General features: G+C 33.5%; 1 protein-coding gene across 1 annotated transcript in view; it reads left to right on the plus strand.

The window, feature by feature from the left end:
* LOC145671027 (sodium-coupled monocarboxylate transporter 1-like) overlaps positions 1 to 21340 on the plus strand; it is a 166288-nt gene that overhangs the window by 132203 nt on the left and 12745 nt on the right. Inside the window, exons 8-11 of the mRNA XM_081739685.1 lie at positions 4133 to 4273; positions 6393 to 6501; positions 19226 to 19335; positions 20973 to 21156. Coding sequence (XP_081595811.1) covers positions 4133 to 4273; positions 6393 to 6501; positions 19226 to 19335; positions 20973 to 21156 — 544 coding nt within the window. The remainder of the gene's footprint in view (positions 1 to 4132; positions 4274 to 6392; positions 6502 to 19225; positions 19336 to 20972; positions 21157 to 21340) is intronic.

A 21340-nucleotide genomic window follows, 5' to 3' on the forward strand; every position in this document is an offset into this window, starting at 1 on the left:
ACTACAAATTTTCATAGTGTCTTGGAATTTTATTCGGAAAGTCTGGGATCGCGAGCTTTTGTAAGTGGATTCGAATAAAGGGAAAGAACTGAAATGCTTATTCTCAGAGTGAATAGTGTATTTCATTAAACGAACTCAAAATTGCCATTTGGGGGCTTTAGCTTAGAAAAAATATTGTTTTGAAGAACTTTTATGGCATTTCGTAACGTCAAGAGAAAATATTTGCGTCAGATGAAACTTTAGAATCATTGTGGGTGACAAAACATAGCATGCCGGACTAGTGATGGGAGGAGGAAAATTTTCCGCTATATTTTTCTGGAAAATTTTCCGTTCTAAAAAATATCAGTAATAAACTAACAGTTCCTCAGTATTCATAAAATTGATTGAAATCATGTATAGAAATGTTAAAAAGTAAAAGATCGTTTAAAGAATCTGAAAATTTTCATGGCTCAGACAAATTTCAGTACTATGTTAAACAATTTTTCATGAATCGAAATATTTTCTGTCTTATAAGGAAAAATTGAAGAACCTTTTATGAGTCGGAAAATTTTCATTATTTGGAAGCAAAAAGTAAAACAACTTTTTGTGAATCAGAAAGTTTTATTGCTCTGTAGAAACAAGTGAAAGAAATTTTCATAGATCGAAAATTTTTCATCACGATGTAGAAACAAGTGGAAAAAACTTTTCATAATCCGGACACTTTTGAATATTATGTATAGTGATGTTAGGTGAAAAAATTTTCCACTATATTTAACTGCACATAGAGCTACAAAACTGAATTTCTGTAGAGGAAAGTTAGTCAGCAACAAATTATAATTTTCCAATTAGCTTTCGGAAACCGAAAAATTTTCTTGGGAAGTAAAATTTTACACAGTGTTTCTCTCTTCCTCTGTGAGCTCCTTCGTTGCTAAGCGGTTAGCATACGCGCCTTTGGCATGGAAAATCTGGCTTCGATTCCCAGCGGGAGCTCATGTAGTTCGGATTCCACGTTAATCAGTTGGTCCCGTCTTATATAGTCTCGCTGCTGAAAGGGATGTTAAACTCAAAATCAACTCAACTCAACTCCTCTATCTCCCCCCCTCTCTCTCTGTATGTGTGTGTGTGTGCGTGTGTGTGTGTGTGTGTGTGTGTGTGTGTGTGTGTGTGTGTGTGTGTGTATACAAAGTGCAAAGAACATATATCGAGTTTGTAGAGTACAAATATCCCATTCAATTATTTAAAATTTCAATTTATTAAAAGTCATGAATGTTTTCCGATTCATAAAAACATACTCCACTTATTCCTACATCGTTGTTTAGCCGTAAAATTTATTGGTATTAAATATTGTCTTAAAAAATTTCATGAAGTGAAAATCTAACGATTCTTCATTTCAAAAATGTTTCGAAAACTTCAATGCGTTCTTCCCTCAGAATCCACCTTTGATCTTACAATATTAGATTTCGTCAGTTTAATATGCATAAGACGGTTTTCTCATAGCATTACTACTTTTACAGATTTACATACTGCAACATTTATAAATAAGTAGATATAATATAAAGTGCCTACTGTAAATTTTTGACTACCCGAAATTCGAGTTTAAGTAACACATGAAAGAAATACTGACCATTTTCTGGAAACAAACATTTATTTATTCATATATTCATTCAGAAGAGAAAATGAAATATAACTAATAAGGAAGCTGATTTGTGTAGTTGTTCTTCCAATAAAATAATGAAAGAAACATAAAAAGCAGCACTATTAGCGCCGCGTTCTAAAAGGAACAAGTAATTTCATTTTAATTTACAAAATAAAGAACATATTTCTTATATATATATATATATATATATATATATATATATATATATATATATATATATATATATATATATATATATATAGATAGATAGATAGATAGATAGATAGATAGATAGATAGATAGATAGATATGCGTATGTACTTGTTCTATCGAATCGTCATTATTTCTAATATATTTTTATACATAATAAAGGTAGTTTTACAATACAAATATCTGCTCTAAGATGTTGATTATACAAAATTCCAATATTGAAATTATGATTTACGAGTGTTAAACACAATAAGATAAAATTTTCTTATTTTCTGTTAGAAAAATAATCTTTATAACGAACTTTTATCTAGTTATTTCATTACATAGGCAGGCCTACATGTGAAGGAATAGTGGAATTTTCTGTTTCTGAAATTGATAAATTTACAAGGGTTTCTTTTTAATTTCTTCTTACATTTTAAATATTGGAATGGGATATTTGTTCTCTACGAACTCCATGTATGTTTCCTGTACTTTACACACACACACACACACAGACACAGAGAGAGAGAGAGAAAGAGACACTGTACATTTTTACTCCGAACTTGGAATATTAGAAAATTTTCTGGTTTCCGAAAGCTAATTGGAAAATGATAATTTGTTACTGTCTAATTTTCCTCTACAGTAATTGAATTTTATAGCTGAATGTGCAGTTAAATATAGTGGAAAATTTTTCACCTAACATCACTATACATAATATTCAAAATTGTCCGGATTATGTAAAGTTTTTTCACTTGTTCCTACATCGTGATGAAAATTTTCCGATTCATGAAAATTCCTTTCACTTGTTTCTACAGAGCAATAAAACTTTCCGATTCACAAAAAAATTGTTTTTCTTTGTGCTTCAAAATGATGAAAATTTTCCGACTCATAAAAAGTTCTTCCATGTTTCCCATACAAGAAAGAAAATATTTCGATTCATGAAAAATTGTTTAACTTGTTCCTACATAGTACTGAGAAATGTCTGAGCCATGAAAATTTCACTTTTTAACATTTCTATATATGATTTCAATCAATTTTACGAATACTGGGGAACTGTTACTTGATCACTGATATTTGTTACGAACGGATAATTTTCCGAAAAATTATAGAAGAAAATTTTCCACCTCACATCACGACCAAACAACGATGTAGGAATAAGTGGAGTATATTTTTATGAATCGGAAAATTTTCCGTTTCAAAATTTTTCGGAAAATTTTCATCACAGTACACGACAGACAATTTTTCGATTCATGAAAAATTGTTCCACTTGTTCCTACATAGTACTGAAAATTGTCTGATCCATGAAAATTTTCAGATTCTTTAAACGATCTTTCACTTTTTAACATTTCTACACATGAATTCAATCAATTTTATGAATACTGAGGAATTGTTACTTGATCACTGATATTTGTTAAGAATGGAAAATTTTCCGGAAAAATATAGAAGAAAATTTTCCACTTCACATCACGACTTAATAACGATGTAGGAATAAGTGGAGTATGGTTTTATGAATCGGAAAATTTTCCGTTTCAAAATTTTCCGGAAAATTTTCATCACTTTGCCGGACTTGCCTAAGTAACTTCGGGCTTCAGCCTATATGCACTTTCTTACTGCAAATTTAACCAGGGCCCTGCTTAAAACGACAGATCGGTCTCATTCGCGGTATACGTTGTGACGACAATCCTTCATCAGTCGACTCCTTACAATTACAGTTTTTAAAGTATTCCTCCTTGGCTTTTTTACGATGTAATCAAATATGTTGACTCCCTAATAAACAAGCTAAATGTTAATTATGCATTTTGGAGAGATTGCATTTGAAATAATAATGAAATTCCAGTGCTTTGAAATTTGAGATGCTTTGAGAAATACTTGTTAAGATATTTTATTGTTATTAATAATTCATTACATCAAGTGTCTATTTTTCAAGCCCAGCAAATTACCAGGAAAATGAAGTCAAAATTCTCTACAAATTCAGGGAGAATAATAATGTTCTATATGCATACATTGCTAAGAACAGAGAATAAAATAATCGTCATAATTCAACTGTGCACACACGTAACTAAAAAAAAAAAAAAAAAAAAAAAAAAAAAAAAAAAAAAAAGCGATGGAATGAGGAACTTTAGGTGTTCCAGTACTGTGTGTTTAAAGCATTATGGTAGTGCTCATTTTTTACGTTTTACGATCATTTATTCTATGCAACTTTTATTCAAAGATTCACAACTTCTACCAGAGGTATGTTTAATGTTTAAAATAATGTATCTGTTTAGCTCTTCTCATTATTATTATTATTATTAATTTATGTATTTATTTATTTATTTTCCTTCGTAGTTTTGATATAAACCCCACCACCCGACACACATTTTGGTGGGTTGTAATTGGATGCTCTTTCCTGATGCTCAGTGTTTATGCTGTCAATCAAGCTCAAGTCCAACGATATTTAACAGTGCCATCTATACAACAAGCGAGGAAGTAAGTACAAACCATTTATAATTAATATACATTAATTTAAATTGCGCTTCGTAGATGTTAGCCCAACGGTTTCCAAGTGATCTGAATCGGTAAAAAGCAAGGATGTTATAAAATACAGGATCTGTCCATACGTATCTTCATCATATGAATTCAATGAAGCCAAAAAACAACTGAGCATCGTCTGAGCCGGCACCTTTGATTGGCTATTCTCGTTTCCGCCATGATTGTTGGCTCGAATCATTGCGATCTTAGTGGCGCGGAGTCGGTAGAGTAGGTGTGGCAAAGCTATGACGATTGGCTTCACGATTTTCTTGTATGGACAGATCCTCTATTTTATAACATCATTGGTAAAAATACACTAAAAGGTCATATACGTATAAAACGTTTGGAAATATTCATCTCAATGATGAAGCATAGAATAAAGACATCACAAGATGTTAATGAAACCAATTCCTTATACGATTTGGTGTAATATTATTTTTTTTCGATATGCTTATTCTCTTCATGGATTGTGTGAGAACCTTATCACTCGGCTGCTATACATTTGGGTTTTGTTTATTAAATCAAAACATTGCATCATTCTTATTGTTGAGAGATTTTGCAGTTGCGATTTATTAGGTATAAATTATAAATAAATAGTAACAAATAAGCAAGGGCGCCAATTCCAGGGGGGCCCGGACCCCACCAAAACTCATGTAGGCCCCGCATTGTATTTATGAATATGCAATATTTGTCATAATTTGAATGTATAATTTGTCTTAAAATTCTGATATATGCCTTCTGTATCTGAATGGGCACCCCCCAAATTTACAGAAATTGACGCCCTTGCAAATAAGTGAGTCTTTAATTGTTCAGTCCATATAATATTGTTGTTCTAACAAATATCAGAATTACTATGACAATATATGAGTTAGGCTATAGTGTACCTGAGGAAGGGTGAAAACATCTAGAGTGTTCTTCGGCTTCTGGAAAAGAGCAATCTAGAAAACTTATTGGGCCTTATACAGAGTCGTTGCTAGCGTTGTATTAAGAGCTTGACCAAAGTGTGATTCTAACTTCAGTATTTAGTAACACGTAAGTGAAGTGACCAACGATTTATATGAAGAAGGGAAGGCACTACTTCTCTACAAAGTTGTCCAAACACATTGGAAGAAATCAATATAAGAGAGATGTATCCTCTCTTATATTGATTTCTCTTGATTTCTATTGTCTTTGAAACTTAATAGAGAGAATTAAAATTTGTGGTATCCCATTTTATAGGGGCTAACTTATCTTGATAAAATGTGAACTTCTCTTAGCAGGAAATGCGCTCTTACTGCCTTAGATAATGTTTCTTAAGGAAGGAGTTGCATTAATGGATACAGGTTCACTTTAGAAATGCTAAGTATGAAACATGAACCAACTTAGAAACACAAATTTCATTGTGCTAGGTGGCTACTAAGAAGCACGAATGCTATCTAACCGAGTAAGCGTAGAAGGGGGGACCCGAGTGGTAGTGAGGGAGTGCGTCCGTAGGGAGAAGGCATTGGTGGATAAGCGCGTAAACTATATATGGTAACACAACTAACTTACCCTCCACTGGAATTTTCAGCAATCGTTTCTTTTCTCTACACCTCATCAGTTTTACCACACTGTTCTCGGACACTATCATTACTCCTAGTACGTTATTTCAGACAGCTCAGTAGAATGAGTCGGACACTTTTTGAACACCTTTCGGGTACTTCGATTATTAAGGATTACGATTCAAAACACTGCCTACTATCTTTTCCATGTTTGACAGTACATTCTTATGTGCTTACAAGTGCAGACTTTAAATTAGGTATTCTCGCGTCATGCTAGTGGTAAGATCCACATATATTCGGGTTTGTTAAATGTTCCTCTTTCGAAATTATAATTCATTTTTCTTCCGTAAATTTTACAAAACCGAGCCGCCATAAACTGGGATAGTACCTTAAAATTATGTAAAACTGTCATTTTATCTAATGGTAAGTAATAATTGGGTTCTTTCCCCCGAATGTCCACCTAAAAACGGTCTTGGTTTCTTGCGATATATGCTTAGGGGTCTACGTTTAATTATTTCAAAACAGAGTTTTGAATTGCATTTATTTATTTGTTTCAGTGCTTTATGGTTCAACGTAATAGGTCTCTTGTGTGTTCTAACTATGTGCTGTTACGCTGGACTAGTCATTTTTGCTAAATACTCAAATTGTGATCCTTTATCCACGAAGGTACGTATTTTTCTAATATTACAGTTATACGCTTCCCATCAAATAACGCTGTATGACACATTTTGGAATATGCTGAGCTGTCTGTGGAATCAAGCACTGCACGGAACATGACTGACATAGTGTACTGAAAGGCTCGATTCTCTCATTGTTCAAGTGATGTCACTAGTATGCTGGCAAATCGGTCACTGAATGGAACAATGCTGTAGTCCTGGGAACATACTACATGTTTCCTTCGTTTTTCTCAAATTCACGTAAATAAGCCATACAGCGTTATTCGGAGGAATGCTTCAACTGTTTAACATACACAATGGCGTATTTAGGATTTTGTTTCGGCTTTCGGGGGGGGGGTATGTATAGCATGTAAATAAGCACTTATACTTTTCCTTTTGGGTGCCGATAAATTTTAATGAAGTTTTGCATATAACAAATTTATTTGGGCGAGGGCTTGATTCCGATAGCCACCCTTCTAAATACGCCACTGATCATACATAACATTTGGATTGTCTAAATGCAACGTGGCTTTAATACACGAGCGATTTTTATTCTTATCTTAATATTGGGAATTTATAGTTTTCCTTAATATCTTGCAGAATGGGGTTACAATCCTGTTGTCCCATTTGTATCATTTTAGATCTGCTCCATGGTAAGAAATAGCTGTGTAATTAGTGCACCCTACATGAAAGAGTTTGTTTTGTATGGCTTGATATTTTCTCAATTAATACGGTAGTGAAACCGAAGTTGTTGTATATTTTTACACTTTCGGTTTTATTAGAGATTAGGGTGGAGACGGAATATATTCTTGAGACGCTTAATTGATTGGAGAAAACCACTTTTCGCTATTATCGTTTTTAGTCTATAGTGATCAACGTTAAAACCGGAAGTGGTTGATTCTTGCCACTTCTGGTTTGAATAGAAAGTTAGGAGACAAGATGTTACCTATTCTTAGAAATCTAAAATCGATAGTGTATTTTTATCACTTCCGGTTTTAGTAGAATGTTAAGAATGGAGACGAAATGTATTATTGGGACGCTTAATGGATTGCTGCAATCCACTTCCCGCTATCTGTTATTGTTTTAGCTCTATAGTGATCAACGTTAAAACCGGAAATGTTTGATTTCTACCACTTCCGGTTTGAATAATGCCTCCATACACAAGTTCGATTCTAAACTTTTATGGGGCACTATGGCTCAGTGGCAGAGGGCTTACCTCTGGTGCGTGGGGTCCCTGGGTCGATCACCGGCTAATTAAATTTGTGGTAGACGAAATCGTGTTCGAGGGTTTTCTTGAGGTAGCCCTGTTTTCTACCACATTCACATTCCATCAATTCTTCTGTCACCATTCATTTACCCTAAAAGGCATAACGTAGGACATTAAACTGATTCTAAACTTTCGAGCCTCTACATCAGCGTTTCCCAACCGGTGTGCCGCGAGAAAATCGAAACAAATTATTAATTCAAAAGAAACCAAATTGAAAGACATAGGGGAAAATGTAAATTTGTATTTCATATTACTATGAACCTCTACTATAAATCTACAATTTTAAGTTTCATACTGTGTTACTTTTCTGTATATTTTTAATGTTGAAAAACGTATTTATCATTATCATGACCATTATTGCTTCTTTATTGTTGCAAACTATTTCGTAACTTAAAATTTTAATATATCATTCAATAAATTCAACAAAGCAAACATGCATACAAATTACCTACATTTGTGTTTTAAAAGTATATGAGATTTTTTTTTATTTATTCGTTATTTAGTGATCTTCCCTTTTAGTTACAGTTTAAATACAGTCTTCGAAAGAGAAAGTGGGTTTTCAAAAACACAGATTTCATTGCTATTGTTTTCTATTTTAAAATTAGAATGAAAAATAAGCATAGTGATTTACCACGGGGGAAAATCAGTGATCGAGCTTTCTTCTTTGTAAGAGGGAGATCAGTAATCACATTAAAATACCACGGTATTTTATATTTACAAATAATAATAGTAATTATATATATATATATATATATATATATATATATATATATATATATATATATATATATCGGTGTGCCGCGAGAATTAGAGTTACACCTGTAGTGTGGCGCAAGTTGAAAAAGGTTGGGAAACGCTGCTCTACATCTTGCTCAAAATTGCTGGTGATCAATCGATTAGTTTTTGAGATTTTTGTTTCCCGGACAGACGGATGGTCGGACATACACTCACACAGGACTATGTTGTAGAGCGTTCACTGATGGTGCATAGAGTTTCTGGATCGATCGCACAGCCCGCACCAAATGAACTTCATTGTGACGTGATTTTTTTTTTCGGATCTCCTCCCACTTTCTTCATTTTACTATTAGCCATCTCATTATCATCGTTTTTCTTAGCCTCGGTGCTTAATCGTGGGACTTTAAACTAAATCAATAAAAAACACAGACAGACAGGATAAATTTATAATGGACTTTAGCTAAATCAAATTCTTCAAAAATTTATCTGTGCTCCATTCTCAATAAAATATTGATCGTAGAAACTTTTTAAAAGTCTGTTTTATGTATTTTTATATGTATCGTCGCCGCACACCTGGTAGTCTCAGCGTGGATAATGTAATCTGGATTGTTGAAATTTGCAAAAAGAAAATTGAAAAATGTGTTTACTCAAAGTAGTTTGAAGTACTACCATGAGCAAAATAAATGACGCGTCTCTTTATTTTGAAGTTTTTTGAAAATATCTCCGTTTTCTTTATATGTTCGAAATTTCGAAAGGTTTCCCCAGCAGGACAGGTTAATAACAAACCCGTTTTTAATATTTGTGTTAGATATTAGCTTAAAATAAAGAAATTAGAAGCAAAAAACATTAAATCGACAGAAATCTCGAGAATTACCAACTCTGCTAAAGTGGGAAATTTTCAAGAACGCGAGGGAATTCTGCAGTTCAACACGAAGCAGCGACATCTATGTCATTGAGAGAAATGTGGATTAAATCTACAAACTAAACTTTTAACGAATATTTCTAGTATGTCTTATTATATTCATTATCTGCAAACTCCAAATATATGAATATATGCTAAGTATTAACATAAAGATAGAGCAAATAGTGGAAATTATCTATGGAAAAGGACGAATTGGTAGGACGATCGTAATGAAATATCGTCTTTACCGGAACAGGCTCAGTTCACGTAAAAAAACAAATAGCTCAGTTAGTTAAAGCAATGAGTCTGTATGCTGAAGGTAGCGGGTTCGATCTCATGGAAGTGCCGTTGTCATTTTTATCTCTACACTACGGTTATTTTATTTATTTTTTTATGTGGGAAAGAATTAAATTGTAACGTATGTGTAAAACTCATGAAGATACCAAAAAAAGAAAAAATGCCGTTGTCGCACTTGCATTAGCGTCCCTAATTTTGTTTGCAAACAGTTTCGTAATTATTTCCCCTGTGCTCACTGCTCACCATATGCTCGCTCGCGCATAACGAATGTTTCCCAGTAAATGTTAATTCTAATTTGGAGAATTTTATAAAGTTTCACAATATTTCTCACTATATACTCTTCTATCTACGTGTTTGGATATTTTGATAACAGATGTCCCTATTAAATGTTTAATTTTCCCTAGATGTTTAATTACGGAAAAGTTTTACAATGTATTTGTCTTGAATTGAAATTATTTTGAATTTACTACATAAGGTAAGTAGACCGAAGGAGGAGAACTCAAGTAATTGATATTCTACGTAAAAGCAACCTATTGTAGAATGATGATGCTTCTTACCTTCAGCACATAATCTTTACGTTAGAGAGTCAGACAGAGAAAAATCCTGGTTTTTCCTCCTCTATGACCACCCATCTTAAACCTCTACATATCATTGTTCGTCTCACAAAATTTCGGTGCTCCAAAAACATTCAAATAATAATAATAATAATAATAATAATAATAATAATAATAATAATAATAATAATCCTGAATATGCCATCCTTACATAATGTAAGGATATCTTAGTTTCCTAGTTTAAATCTTAAATATCTTAGTTTAAAATGCTTTCTTTAGTACTTATTTGAGCAACCTTGTAGGAGGGGGTACGACTTTTTATTTTGCCCCTCTCATTTCAGTACCCTTCCAACAGAAAGTAATTTTTGATAAACAGGACAGACAAAATGAATAAGAAATATATTTACAGCATCCTCTCCCCTTTCATGATTGGAATATCACGTAATATTTTTTATTCTACGAAAGATGGCCCTGTGCGGTTAGGGGTAGGTAACTAAAAAAATACCTAATATATAGCGCCCCTTGATTGTAATATTACCGCTTCTTTATTTGTACGAGGGAGCCCCTACACAATCAAGGGTGACAAAAAGAATAGGAAGAGTGTCTATTGATTCCAGTGGTGGATCCAGCACGAACTCCTGGGGGAGGGGAGTTGAAGTGAAACATTCTTTTGATGATGTGAAGCTGTCACAAATTACCACTTAACTAAACTAAACAATAGTGGGGGGAACCGGAACCCAGTCAGTTTAAATTGATGTAAAAGTTTAATTTTTGGCTTCATATTAAAAGTTGTGGTTTCAAATGAGAATTTCAGTCCAAGTGGTCAATCATCAAATCTCGTGGGGCTCTTCAGTGTAGGCTAATACGGCCCCCTTATGAGAAAAGGTAAAATTATTAACATGTTTATAACTTTCGAATTTTTCGTCTATTTTAAAGAAATATTTTGCTTCGTATTAAAGTGTTGGTTCCAAATGACAAATTCAGTCCGAGTGGACAATGATCAAATCTCCGGGGGGGGGGCTCTTCAGTATAGGGGGCTACGGCTCCCTTATAAGAAAAGGCAAAAATATGAAAATGCTTATAACTTCCGAATTTTCCGTCTATTTTAAAGAAATTATTGGCTTCATATTAAAGCCTTGGCTTCAAATGACAATTTCAGTCCGTGTGGACAATGATCAAATCTCGGAGGGCTCTTCGGTGTAGGGGTTTCGGCTTCTTTATGGGACAAGATTCACGTAGTTGATATTGCAAAATTGTTTTGTATATATAAGTGGAAACTTGCACCATTTGGTTAATTTTACCTCGTATGTTTTGCAGATTCATATTCCAAGCAATAGTTACTTCGCAGAGCTAAAAGAAGGCACTTACTAGTTTCATTAAAATGAAATGTCTTTTATGAGAAGTTCTCATGGAGCCGACGAACGAATAGGCACCCAAACGTTGGTTAAGTCGAACGGTTGAAACCCGTTGAGCTCGCTACAATTATTATTATTATTATTATTATTATTATTATTATTATTATTATTATTATTATTATTATTATTATTATTATTATTAATAATAATAATAATAATAATAATAATAATAATAATAATAATAATAGAGCATTCACCTTTGGTGCATGAGGTCCGTGGCTCGATTCCACTTCGCGCCAAGTGAAATTTGAGGTGGACAAATACCGTGTGCATGGGTATGTGTTTTCTTGAGATTTTCCATTTTCCTCCCACTTTCTTCATTTCACCATTTCATTCATCATCATTCTCCCTTAGCGTAGGTGCATAATCGACCAACGTTAAACTAGATATTGCAATTTCAATAATAATAATAAAAATTAATTCAACTGAAAGGACTGTAATTTATGTGGACAGCAATTATCATAAATATGCAACCATTATAAAAACAATGCTTTGAGTAGAAAGATAATCCTTTCCAAGTGTTAACGAATGCGCAGGAGATAAGACATGTCTCGAGAAAGAGACAAGACGCGCTTTGTGACATCCAAGATAATACGAGGCAAATGTTTTGGACACGAGATAGCTTGTAAAATGTCTCGTCTTGTCTGGAATGTCTCGAAAACAAAAGTCTAAGTTTTAATATTATCTTTCAAGATCTATTCTCTCAGAAGTAGTTCTCTGCCTTAAAATTAATAACGACATTTGTGATTTAAAAAAAGATAAACAATGCCTAAAGTTAATAGTTAACTTTTCGAAAAGAAGCTTCATTAAGGGTGAACCTGAAAGATGTCCACAAACTTCGGGAGGTGATTCGTGACATCAAAAGGAGACAAATGGTCCTCTTGCAGTTTTCGAATTCAGCTTCGTTGTCGAGATACAGGGTTGCCAACTGGTCGTGTTTGAGAAACTCACTGAGAATAAATTCAAGTCATAGAATAAACTACTACTCATATATTTTTCAGGTCAATTGACTTATACCATGTTGTAAGGTCAAATATTTATTTATGAAGTGTGTACAAAATTCGCCAGGGTCTTTTCTGAGAAAATCGTCGAGAAAAAGTCACCTCCAAGAATAAACTACCCCTTGTAAATTTTTCTAAGAGAAATATCTGATACTGCAATATAGGGTAGTTAATTAAATATTGATTAATGAAAAATAAACAAAATTGTTAAAACCATTTTTGAGAAAATAGCGTTTTTCGATTTTCGGCTGTTTGTAAACCACACTTATTTTAGGTGGTAGGAAAAAATGGAAAAGCTCCTGTAAGAATACTAAGTAAACCCTAAGTTTAAAATTTGGTGTAGATAAGTTGAACGGTATGGCCTCTAGGCGAGTGCATATAAAAGTGTGCCGAACGGACGGACCGGAAGGACGGGTGTCGAAAAGTCACATTTTCGGTATGTAGACGCCACGAAACATGTAAATCCGTTCAAATCTGAATTTGATATTATTTTCACAATCACTATATTTTCTTCTCTCTTTTGTCGCTCGAAAAAGAAACGCCTAAGTTTACCACAAAAAGCTAGGGAGTTTCTCAAAAAATATTCAATTACAGGGCCACCGCACTAAACTTTTTCAATTCAATTTCTTAACTGTGTTAGGCCGCAGTTGTTACTGAAGTGTGTATTTGGATAATACGAATAAAATTATCGTATTATTCAAATACATCGAATGTCAGATTATCGAATAAAAAACTTCGATTGAAGAAAATCCACACTACAAAACTAACTCACACTTTGAGCACATTTTCATTAGACATACAATAGACCAATTAATGCAATCATTGTTTATGAAATATGAAAAAAATCAAGTAAGTCACTTTGGGAAAGTCGTTCAAAAAGAACACGTCAAGAGTAACCTACCTCTTGTGAATTGTTTCGAACAATGAGTTAAGATATACTTTTGGTTATTAATGAAATATTTATTTGCGAAATTTGAACAAAATCGCCTGTCGTTCGAGAAAATTGTCGGGGAAATAACCTTGGCCCCAAAAATAAACTATCCGTTGTAATTGTTTTTCATAGAAATGACTTATACTAAAATATAGGGTTATTAATGAAATACTTATTTATGAATCATCAATAAAATTGTCCGAGTAATTTTTGAGAAAATCGTGAGGGAAAAATAACTCCCCGAATAAACTATCTCTTGAGGATTCTTTCAGGGTAAGCGAGTTATTCCATATTACTAGGTTTTTAATGAAATATTTATTTCTGAGTACGAACAAAATTGCTTGACTCATTTTTGAGAAAACCGTGGAGAAAAACACCCCCAAGAGTAAACTACCCCTCGCATATTTTTTCAGGACAAACGAGTTTTGCCATATTGTTCGGTTATTAACGAAATATTTATTTTTGAAATATGAATAAACTCTTTTGAGTCGTTTTTGAGAAAATCGCCCAGACAACACTCCACCAAGAATAAACTACCCCTCGCATTTTTTTTAGGACAAACGAGTTATGCCATATTGGTAAGTTATTAATGAAATCTTTATTTATGAAATATGAACGAAAACATTTGAGTCCATTTTGAGAAAATCACTGAGAAAAAACTCACCCCCTTAGTATAAACTACCCCTTGTAGATTTTTCTCAGATAAATGCCTTATACCACAAAATAGGGTTGCTAATTAAATATTGATTTATAAAAAAAGAAAGAAAACAAGATCGTTAGAGCCAGATATGAGAAAATATCTTTTTTCTATTTTCATCGTACAGGAAACTACCCTTGTTTTGGGAGTAGGAGGGAAATAAAAAAACTATAGGAAATACTATGAAAATCTTAAACTAAAATTTGATGCAGATAAGTTGAACGGTATGGCCTCTAGGCGAGTGCACAGAAAAGTGTAGCGAACGGACGGACGAACAGATAGACATGTATCGAAAAATAACTTTTTCGGTGTTAGGGGCTATAATACGTATAAATTCGTTGAAATCTCAAATTTGATTTTTTTTTCGAACACCATACTTTCTTCTCTCATTTGTCACTTCAAAGTAAAAGGAACTCAGAACTACAGATAAAAGACACCTACTTTTACACATAGGCATTATTTATTGATTTAAAACTGTTTTAGTTTGTGTCATTTCACTTCCAATTGAAAGGTTTTACAATGATTAACGGCATACCAATGACGAGACGGAAGTTTTCAGGAAGTAAATGCATTCAGAAGTCTAGATTGCATTACAGCTATCAGCCTGTTTTTATTTCTGCAATTGTTAACAGCTGTAATTTCGTCCAAACGCTACATGAAATAATTTTTGGTTGACGTCATTGTGTTACTATTTTAGTATTGTTCTCTTCAGACTTGGTTGAAGTTTTGTCTTAACGGTTATACATTTTTTTCTTATTTCATCGTTACACATAAGAATAAAATGTTGTGGTGACTGGATAGATTCGAACCTACGAACATTGAGTTTTTATTCTTCAAACAATTTACCAATGGACCAAGCTTTGTCCTCACGTTAACGTACGGTTACAGGGTTTATTACGATTTAAATAAAATGGCTGGCTGTTAGAGTTTCCTGCCCAAATATTTCGATAAAAAATTTTCATTGCTTCGTGCATTGTTTAGATACACATTTTAGGAGAGTGAATTTTGGTGTATATAATAATTTCATGCCAGATAAAAGCTGGATAAGTTTTAATAACATGTTTCATATGTAGTTCTCAATAATAGACTTGTTGTTCGGGATGACGTTCCAAGGTTTAGCATTGACTAGCAGTTTTTGCTATTAATATCCCTTCTAGCAATATTGGCAGTAGACAAAAGTTAGCCCGTGTTAAAGATTTTTGCTCCTAATTTAGTTATTTTACTTTATTATTTAACGAATATATTGAAAATTGTCAGAGACACGTATGCAGTAATTTATTTCGGGAGGGGTCCGACTTCAATATTAGGATAAATTATAATAAAATTTTAAAAGATAATCCCCAAAATTAGGCTAAATTTACAGAAAAGTTGGGGTTTCAGAGGGGGTCCGGACCCCCTAGACCCACCCATAAATGCGTTCTTGTTTGTCAGTAACATTTCCTCATTTTGAAACCCTCAAAAACTTCGGATAGACTATATAAAGGAAAACGAGTTATTTTCGATGAAATATCACTTCAAGGAGACGCGTCAGTTTTATTGCACAGTGTGGCATCCCACGTTCACAACGGCAAGAGTTTCTTTCCTCTGATTCTCTGTCATTGTGCTCTATCGAAAGGTTAGGTTTGTAACATATTACTCCTACGAACAAGCATGACTGGCAGATAGGAATACTGAACACAACTCCAGAGAAATGCATGCTGGAACTTACGTTTATAGCTACGCTTTGGTGATTTGCCCTCAAGGTCAATCGAGTGGTAATTCAGTTCCGTCTCTGTTCTTAAGCCATGTTCGTATTACTTCGAACAGTTTTGATAATGAAAAGCATGCCTCTTAATATAACAGACTTCTTTCGCGTAAGAAATCGAAACTCAGTTGGTCAGAGCAACTAGTCTGTAAGAATTCGGTTGTTAGTTAGTTAGGAGCCCAGTACGAGTAAGGGTTTTTATTACTATTGTTTTTATTTTTTTATGTGAGGAAAAATCAAATTGTGACATCGCGATATCAAATGTATTTGATTAGGTAGCTTTGTCTTACCTAAACTTTAAACATCAGTAACCGTCGAAATTATTTCACTAACCGATCACTTACTGAACATTTCAAACACGTCAAACCAGTGGCATAACATGAAGGTTAACCTCTCCTCCGCAGTCCTTAGTTATGCGTCCGTACTTTCAAGGGCGGACTAAGGGCCGGGCGACTGCCCGGGGTGCCAGAGAAAGAGGGGCACCAAAACGAGCCTCAAAAAGTAAATTTTATAATGTGCTTTCTACTGACGTTTTTGGTTTATATTCTTGTAAAGTAGTGGCAATTATATGATCTTTTTCCATTTCACTATGGAAGAAGAGAGTTTCATAGTACTAAGGGGGCTGTATCGAAAAATTGAGAGATGGCATGTAGAATAAAGAGTGCCGGGAATTAAGTATTGTTTGTTTGTTTGCTTGAGTTTAGCGTTCCACGGTTATGCCTTAATGGGCAAGGGAGATGTGGATACTAATTATAGTGGAATCCGAACCACTTTTATCGTTCAACAGTAATCCACCGGGAATTGGACCCGGTACCACAGAGGGCAGGCGTGCTAGCCACTAGACCAGAGGGGGTGGAGTTGGTATTGTTTATAGCGGGCCATATTCTTTGTGAAGTTTTCCTAGGTAATGGATTTCTTTTTGAAAATGGGTTTAAAACAGGGGCGTCATTTAGGGAGGGCAGGGAGGGGCATTTGCCCCCCCTGAGTTTGAGATGTATATAGATTTTATCATTAGAATAGTAGTAAATCATTGAAAAACGCGAAATTTTACTTATATCAAGAGGTCTTGCCCCCCCCAAAGCAAAATCTGAAATGACGCTCCTGGTTTAAACTATTAAAAACACTATGATAAAATGTAAAATATAGGCTACTACTAGGGGAAGGGCGCCAAAAATTCACTTTGCCCGTGTGAAAATTTGGCCTGCTCCGCCCCGGCGTACTTTCTGTATATTTTTTGGCCTTGCAGCTTGTGCGGTCCCCACGCCACATTGTTGCGGGGGCGCTATTTACGCCTACCTTTCGAACGTAATTCAATAACTGTTTAAGAAATTCTACCATCAGCGAGGAAACGGGAATATATTTTTCTAATAGTCCCATAGAACTTTCACTCAGAACGTCAGAAGCAATTTTTCAGAGTGGGCTCTGGCTCATATTCAGGAATAATAATAATAATAATAATAATAATAATAATAATAATAATAATAATAATAATAATAATAATAATAATAAATATGAATGTCTTTGGAGAGCCGAAATTATGTGACACGAATCATTATAGATAGAGCTTTAAGATGAGTGGTCATAGGGGAGGAAAAACAGGATTTTTCTCTCTCTGACTCTCTAACGTTAAGATTATGTGCTGAAGGTAAGAAGCATCATCATTCTACAATAGGTTGCTTTTACGTAGAATATCTATTACTTGAGCTCTCCTCCTTCGGGCAACTTTGCTAATGTAGTAAATTCAAAACAATTTCAATTTAAGACAAATATTTATAGAGAAAATTAAACATTTAATAGGGAAATCTGTTATCAAAATATCCAAACTTTTTTTTTGGTATCGTCATGAGTTTTACACATATGTTACATTTTAATTCTTTCCCAAATAAAAAATAAATAAAATAACCTTAGTGATAAAAATGACAACAGTACTTCCACGGGATTCGAACCGTCTACCTTCGGTATACAAACTCGTTGCTTTATCTAACTGAGCTATTTGCTTTCTTACGTAAGCTGAACCTGTTCTACAGTAAAGACGATTTTTCATTACGATTGGGCTAACAATTCGTCTTTTTCCATAGGTAATTTCCACTATTTGCACTATCTATACGTTAATACTTAGCATAGATTCATATATTTGGAGTTCGCTGATAATGCATATAATAAGACATACTAGAAATATTTCGTTAAAATTTTCGTTTGTAGATCTAATCCACGCTTCTCTCAATGACATAGATGTCGCTGCTTCGTGTTGAACTGCAGAATTCCCTCGCGTTCTTGAAAATTTCCCACTTTAGCAGAGTTGGTAATTCTCGAGATTTCTGTCGATTTAATGTTTTTTGCTTCTAATTTCTTTATTTTAAGCTAATATCTAACACAAATATTAAAAACGGGTTTGTTATTAACCTGTCCTGCTGGGGAAACCTTCCGAAATTTCGAACATATAAAGAAAACGGAGATATTTTCAAAAAACTTCAAAATAAAGAGACGCGTCATTTATTTTGCTCATAGTAGTACATGTATATGTTGGCAAAATAATCATTTGCTGAAATTTATCCAGAAGTTTCAACCTCGCACCACGAATCGTAATTTCATTCCTTTCGTAGATGCTACATTGGCAATTGAGTTCTTTGGCAAACGCTCGACGAAACGGTCAATTACAACGTAGTTATAATGTTGACAATTGAGGTAGCTGGCAAACGCTCGGCGAAACGGTCAATTACAACGTAGAGCCAACTTGGCAATTCAGTTGGTTGGTAAACGCTCGGCGAAACGGTCAATTTACACATAGAGCCAACGTTGCCAGTTGCTTAGATTACTATTTCCTACTGTTGGGTTTACTGTCTGTGCTGCTAAGGTAACATGTTTTACGCTTCAGCCGCTTAGGACACATATTGCAAATATGGTCACAATTAATCGATTAATTCAAAATCTTTGGATTCAAATATGTCCAAATTGCAAGTAAACTCATTGTACTATGCTTGACCAATTTCTCGTGCAATGGGATAACTTTTAAGTCTCAAAGTATAGTCAGTCATATTTAATCGAAACCGGATTTTTTTTTTCAAAAGTTGTGAAAGAGACGCATACATAAACGTATTTTTGTCCTATATGTCAAATGATAGTAGACCACTTTGCTTGCTTCAATTGCTGATGTTAATTATCTTACTTCAAAGTAAATTTGTTTTATTGCAGTTAATCAAAGCTTCCGACCAATTGTTCCCTCTGTTCGTCATGGATACTTTAGGATCAATACCAGGGATTCCCGGTTTGTTTGTGGCAGGAATTTTTAGTGCAGCTCTAAGGTACGTATATTTTTATATCAGCAGTTATTATTATTCAGTACGATAAATGTAACCATGTGACAATGATAGGCATGTAGTTAAACAGAAATAAACTATTTTCTGAGCAAAATAATATAATCACATTTAAAAAATACATACGTGTTACATTTTCGATAAACTAACACTTTGGTTTCATCAGACATTATCATAGTGAGATAGTGTCTGATGAAGCCAAAGTGTTAGTTGGGGAAACTGTAACACGTATGTAGTTTTTTAAATGTGATTATATTATTTTGCTCAGCAAATAGTTTGTTTGTGTTTAAGTATATACAAAGCAAAGTTTCTATTTATGGAAAATATTACAGTAGGCATGTAGTATGTAATAATAACCATTGATAAAGTTTGAAACCGTCCAAATAACGAAATCGACCAAGAAATAAAAATCCTCATTTAAACACATCAGAATAAATCCTGATTGATAAAATAATTTAAAAAAAAGACATTTTCGTTAATCTCAACACAATTCAAAGAAAATTATATTCATTAATTCGTAAATTCTTAATTTTTTATATAGTAAAAATGCATTTTTCATCACCTTAACTCGATATTTGTTCGGGCACTTATATATACCTAGATTAAGCCATCGGCGCATACGTTTTCTGGAAAATAAAAACGTTTAGGCAGGGTTTTTAATTATTTTAATGTCAGATAAAACTAACATTGCACGTGATATTTTATAAATATTAAACTTCCCTTAGCCTAAAAGCCATAATCGAGGACGTTAAACTGAATCATTAAAGACACATAGCAAAATCCTGCATACTTGTACCATCTATTAATGAACAAATCAATTTACATAGTGACGAACAGGACAACCCAAAAGCATAAAAAGCATTACAGCAATTTACACATATGGTTGGTACCTTGAACATGGCTGTGGTTGTCTAAGGGTCCAGAAGTAATTAATATTGAAAGCATAATTTTAGAAAATAAAGCATAAAGCATAATTTAAAATATATAGCGCATTCTGGGAAAATTCTATTAGAACAATCCTTGGAAAATTCTGTCAGTCAGGACTTCTTATCTTTTATATAGATACTCGTAAATAAAACTTTCAAACGAGATCTGAATAAGAATTATTTTTAAAGTTTGGTGAATTCCAAATAAGAGACTCCAAATATAATTCAAATGAGAATAATTTGTAAAGTATAGTAAAATCCAAACAAGTTCCAAGCACAATCAAAATAATAAGATATTTCATAAGTATAGTGAGATCGAAATTCAATAGAAAATTCGAAGTACAATCTGCATTAGAAGTTATCTGTAAAGTATAGTATAATCAGAATAAAAAGTTCCAAGTATAATTCAAGCAAGGAACTATTTCTGAAGTATATTAAGATTTTTTAAGTATGATTGAATAATAAGTTAAATCTAAACTTCCGAATGAGTTTTTTCTTAATAACTTTCTATAATCATTTCACTTTTGTGACCATGAAAGAAAAAAAGTTTTAATCTTAACAGGCTTTAAAAAAAGTAATTTAAAATTAGTGTACATAATTTTAAATATTGCACAGATACACTAAACTACAATATATAATTATATACAACTCTCTGAATTGTATATAATTTTTTTAATATACATTTTTAATATATTTTAGTACTTTATCAAGTGGGTTAAATTCTTTGGCTGCCATATTTTTGGAGGACATTATTAAGGAGACGTGGAAAGTGAAAATGGCAGACGAAAAGCAAGCTAAGGTATCTAAGGTACTTGCCATTATATATGGGCTTATCTCTTTCGCTCTAGTCTTCGCTGTGGAAAACTTCGGAGGAGTATTGCAGGTGAGCAATGTTACAGTTCCTACTAATACAAAGGCAGTCTTAGTCTGTCAATCTGTGCTGTAATATAATATTAAAGAAGTGAGTCGGTGGCGGATATAGAAGATTAAAACACAGGGGGCCAGCCAGAGCAAAGACTAATATGTATATCATGAGTTTACTATAAACTTTCAAAAATATTTAAATA

This window comes from Thermobia domestica, chromosome 15, assembly GCF_964235325.1.
Source record: "Thermobia domestica chromosome 15, izTheDome1.hap1.1, whole genome shotgun sequence".
NCBI classification, from domain to species: Eukaryota; Metazoa; Arthropoda; class Insecta; order Zygentoma; family Lepismatidae; genus Thermobia; species Thermobia domestica.